The sequence below is a fragment of the Vigna radiata genome, unplaced genomic scaffold (genome assembly GCF_000741045.1).
Source record: "Vigna radiata var. radiata cultivar VC1973A unplaced genomic scaffold, Vradiata_ver6 scaffold_153, whole genome shotgun sequence".
NCBI classification, from domain to species: Eukaryota; Viridiplantae; Streptophyta; class Magnoliopsida; order Fabales; family Fabaceae; genus Vigna; species Vigna radiata.
The window spans coordinates 902,638-907,939 of NW_014542917.1; the positions used below are offsets into that span (position 1 = coordinate 902,638).

Sequence of the window (5,302 nt, forward strand, 5' to 3'; positions counted from 1 at the left end):
TTTGTTTGGTCCCTGTATTCTTATTTTGTCTTAATTTAGTCCTATTTTTTTTTAAAAACTAGACAATTTTGTTTCTCTCCAAGTTCAAACAAAATTTTATTTGTATATAAATCTTTACNAAGAAATTTATACAAATTAATTTTTTTATTAGAAAAATAAAAAAATTACAAACTAACATATGACACATTTTTATTTATATAGTAGTAAAGAAATCATTTAACCTAAATAATATAAATGAGTAACCTATAAAAGTTAACATCTCAATAATAAATATTTTTGTGAATCTAATCTACACAAGTATAGTCTCAATACTTTCTCAACAATTTACAAAAAGTTTCTAGAGTTAAATATTTCGATTTGAAATACATCATTACTAATAATTTGCTTAACAGAAACAAATTTAAAGACACAAATTTGGAAAATGTGCATACCATATTTTATTTGGAAAGGAACAAATTTTTTGAAATTTTTAAAAAAATTAGGACTAAATTGAAACAAAATAAATATACAAGGACCAAATTGGAACAAAATAAAAATACAGGGACCAAATTGAAACAAACGCAATGACACGTGGTTTGACAGTGACACTTGGCACTGTCAGTGCCACCTCACACTGTCATTGTTACGTGGCACAATGTCAACTTGACATGTGGCAAATTTTATTTTTAAAAGAAAAAAAAATATAAAATATAAATAAAAATAATTAAAAATATAATTAAAAAATTCAAAAAAATCACGAGTTGACACGTGTAACCCTTTTTGACAGTGTTAGTACGGAACTAACGACAATGGCCTAATTGCTTCAATTTTTCAAAAATAGGGATCCAATTGAGAAAAACAAAAAATGAGCGACCTAATTGAAAAAAGTCATCGAAAATAAGGACTATCATAATGATTAAACCATATAAATATATGCTTTTGAAGATATAAATGTATGTCAATAAATGTTTAAGAAAGATATTGTGTTATAAATATTTTTAAAGGTTAAAATGACTATATTATTCACTGTTTGAATATATTTAATTGAAATATTTTAATTGAATGCTATATTAATGCAATGAAAAACAAATGATGAATTATTAGCAATTAAATTAAAATGAAGAATATATGATTGATGTTATGCAATGAGTTTGGGTTGAGGTAAAATGAGGAAGTATTACATTGATGTGATTTTTATCTGTGAAGAAGATATTTAGTTATGAGAGTTTATGGGAGTTCCTACAATTTGGAGTTTCCATATAGAAAAAGATTGGACCTCACAAATATAAGAAATTTATTCTTGTCATACTAAAAAAAGATTAATGTCCTAATGTAAAATTTATAGCTATAACTCCTGAGAGATAAAAGTAAGTTATGACAGGTGTAAAGTTTTTGAGATTTCTTAATAAATTGATCTTTCAAAAATAGAGTCCAATGTCTAGGTTATGTTTGAGCCATGAATGATGAGTTATGAGAGTTGTGTTATAATGATTAAGTCATGAGGGTTATATTATTTGATAAACATTTGGTTCTTGTTGTTAACTGTTGATTTAGAGATAATGATGAACTCTATTTGTCAAGTAGATTTTTTTTTTTTTGAATCAAACTTTATGATAAAAATAAAGAGTGTGTAATAAAAGGTTGTGAGGTTAACTTATATAATTGAACTATTTGGTTATGGTTTGATGATAATTTTGTTTTATGTGGTATTATTAATTTTTATTAGCTTATGCTTTGTTTTTATTTTTGTGATTGCGGTATCCATTTATGATGATCGTATCATATTTGTTAACAGAGAATCATGCATGTGATGGAAGGAACAACTGTGAGGATGAAAAGATTTTTAGAATGTTAAAGTTGTTAAGAATCATAGATTCGGTTCCTGTCTTAGTGACAGTTGGTTACTGTCTTAATGACAGTTGGTTACTGTCTTAATGACAGTTTGTTTTTCGTTTCTTATTTTATCTTTGTTTCCCCTTCCCCACAGAACTCTATATATATAGAGCTCTCCCTTTCCTTTCGATTGTAACACAAAACACAAAACCATTGTAATAAAATCAGATTTCACAGAAACAGGGAAAGATAGAGTTTTTCTTACTCCTCTCGTTATCCTCTTCATTTTTGTCTTCTTGATCGCCGCCGTCCACCGCCTCTAGGATCGNCGGACGTCCTCCGTCTTCATCATCGGTTTTCTCATCACTGGAGCTCTCTTCTCTCTCCTCACTCTCGGTAAAGCTTTTCTGATTTGAAGTAAAGCTTCTGACCCTATCCACTCTATTATTTCCTATGGGCCATGGGTCATTGGGCTGAATATTCCAGTACACAGTATTGGGCTTTTACCAATATGGTATCAGAGCAGGTCTAGTACCTGCTCTGCTTCCGCTGCCTTCATAATTAATCTTGATATCTTCTTGGACTGTTTCTTGCTCTTCTTTAATGGAACAAATGGATCAATCTTGCAACCCATCCAGTCCTTATTATCTGCACCTAGGAGAAAACCCTGGACTTATGCTTGTTACACAGGTTCTGAATGAAAACAACTACTCTTCTTGGAGCAGAAGTATGAGGAGAGCCTTGCTTTCCAAGAATAAAATAAAGTTTGTTGATGGGTCCATAAAGAAACCCTAGAAAACTGATACACTGTTTGATGCATGGGAAAGGTGCAACATGATGATTTTATCTTGGATAACAAAGGCTCTTTCACCACACATTGCTGAAAGTGTCATATATGTTGAAAAAGCTAAGGATTTATGGGATGAACTGAAAGAAAGGTTCTCTAAAGGTGATTATTTCAAGATTTCAGACCTGCTTCAGGATATACATTCTATCAAACAAGGAGAAAGGGGAGTGAGCCAGTTCTTCACAGATCTGAAGATTCTGTGGGAAGAGTTAGAGTCCCTAAGACCCATACCAACCTGCACATGCCAGGTCCCATGTAGCTGTGATCTTTCAAGGATATTCTTGAAGTACAGAGAAATGGAGCATGTAATATGTTTCTTAAAAGGTCTAAATGATTCTTACAGCACAGTCAGAACACAAATTCTCCTCATGGATCCTCTTCCCAATATCAATAGGGTCTTCTCTCTTATTATGCAACAAGAAAGACAAGAAAAGCAAGGTGTTGCTGATATCAAAGCTCTAGCCAATATGACTGACAGAAACAACCAATGGAGAAACCAGGGAAACCAAGGAAGAGGTTTTGGAACTCGTGGTCAAGGAAGAGGAAGGGGAAGAAATCCTAACTATGGCAAACAATGTTCATATTGTAATAAAATGAATCACACCATAGACGAGTGCTATTCTAAGCACGGGTATCCACCATGGTACAAGAAATGAGACAACAACCAAGAAAAAAGGAGTGACTGGAGTTCTGTGAATATTTGTCAGAGCAGTACCGAACCAGAAGGGACTCAGAACACACAACAGACTGGTAATAGCAATGTTTTTAATTCATTCACAGCTGAACAAATGGAAAAACTTCTCAGAATGATAGATAGAGCTGATGAATCCTCTCACAAAATCAATCAAGTCCAAAGGAATGAGACTGAAAATAGACAAGGTAATCTTTCTTGGATAATTGACACAGGTGCCACAGATCATGTGACACATGATAAAAGAAATTTTGTTACTTTTTATAAAATTAGACCTGTTTCTATCAAACTGCCAAATAATACTACTCTCACAGCAGAGCACGCAGGAACAGTGCAATTTTCAAAGGACTTTATCATTTTCAATGTGCTCTATATTCCTGATTTCTGTTTTAATCTAATTTCTGTTCAAAGTCTTATTAAAGACTTGGACTGCAACCTAACTTTTTCCTCTAAGACTTGCCAGATAAGGGAGAACCATACATTGAAGATGATTGGATGTGCTGATTCTTGGGAAGGAGTCTATTACTTGCAAGCTTTTCCTAAACCTGATCAAAGATACACTTTAAAGTCTACTTTTTCTTGTAAGAATGTAGATGTTAGTCTGTGGCACTATAGATTAGGCCACCCAGGAGATAAGGTTGTAAAACAGATTAGTGATAATTTTCCCTATGTTAAAATTGACACTGATTTTGTATGTGACACACCTGCCATTATGTAAACAGCGGAAATTGCCTTTCTCCAAAAGTGCTTCTATTACTACTGAATGTTTTGAAATTCTTCATTGTGATATTTGGGGCCCTCTAAACACTATCTCTGTTCATGGTCATAAGTACTTCCTCACCATAGTTGATGATCACAGTAGACACACATGGGTGTTCCTAATGAGTAATAAAGGTCAAACTAGAGTTTTACTACAAAATTTTGTTGCCAAAATTAAAAACCAGTTTAACAAAACAGTCAAAACCATTAGATCTGATAATGGTCCTGAATTTAATTGTGTGGATTTCTATGATTTACATGGGATTAACCATTAAAGAAGTTTTGTTGAAACCCCTGAACAAAATTCAGTTGTTGAAAGAAAACATCAACATATACTAAGTGTTACCCGGGCCCTTCTTTTTCAATATAACGTACCTGATTCTTACTGGTCTTATGCCATTGGGCATGCTGTTTATCTAATAAATAGGCTGCCCACTCCTATTCTTAAAAACAAAACACCGTATGATCTGCTCTACAACCTACCACCCACCTATTTAGATATTAAAACCTTTGGCTGCTTGTGTTTTGCTTCAACTCTTGAAAATAATAGAAGTAAGCTTGACCCAAGAGCTAGAAAGGGAATCTTTCTAGGATATAAGAATGGTGTGAAAGGTTACATCGTGCTTGACATAAACACCAAGGAACTTTTTATAAGCAGAAATGTTGTCTTCCATGAAGATGTTTTTCCTTACAGAAAACTGCAGGGCAACAGAGAAGGCTATGACAATGAAGAAGACAAAGCTGATTCTCTCAATAACCTCCTAGAAGATCACTATCCTATCAACAACAATGTACATATTGAGCCTAATAACGCTGACCAAGAACAGCTGCAGTAGACCACTAATAGTGAAAGCAACAATGACAGTACGAGAAGCAATCAAGAAAATCAAAGATACAGAAGGTCTGAAAGACCAAGAAAGAGTCTAGGATATCTAAAAGATTATGTCCACCAAGTCAATCAATCCCTGACTATGAGAAACAGTCTCAAAACTCCACATTCGATCTATAATTTGTTATGCTGTGATAATCTTTCAGAAAAACATTTGAGGTACACCCTGGCTGTTATTGGAAATAAAGAACCCAGATCCTATAATGAGGCCAAGGACATGAAGGAATGGGTAGAGGCCATGCAGAGAGAAATAAAAGCCCTGCAAGACAATAAAACCTGGGTCTTGACTCACCTCCCTCCAGGA

General features: G+C 33.6%; 1 protein-coding gene across 1 annotated transcript; it reads left to right on the forward strand.

Moving 5' to 3' along the window:
• Positions 1-2,646: 2,646 nt before the first annotated feature.
• LOC106752622 lies at positions 2,647-4,945 on the forward strand. The gene is made up of 4 exons (XM_014634333.1): positions 2,647-3,290; positions 3,372-3,987; positions 4,073-4,179; positions 4,387-4,945. Exons 1-4 carry the CDS (start codon positions 2,647-2,649, stop codon positions 4,943-4,945), a joined length of 1,926 nt encoding a protein of 641 aa, XP_014489819.1.
• The last annotated feature ends 357 nt before the right edge of the window (positions 4,946-5,302 follow it).

Excerpts from the sequence above, each read along its gene's own strand:
- LOC106752622 (XM_014634333.1), top strand. The coding sequence starts at position 2,647 with ATGATGATTTTATCTTGGATAACAAAGGCTCTTTCACCACACATTGCT. Across the intron at positions 3,291-3,371 it reads GAGTGCTATTCTAAGCACGG|TACCGAACCAGAAGGGACTC; the intron begins GTATCCACCATG and ends TTGTCAGAGCAG. Across the intron at positions 4,180-4,386 it reads ATCTCTGTTCATGGTCATAA|AAGTTTTGTTGAAACCCCTG; the intron begins GTACTTCCTCAC and ends TAACCATTAAAG.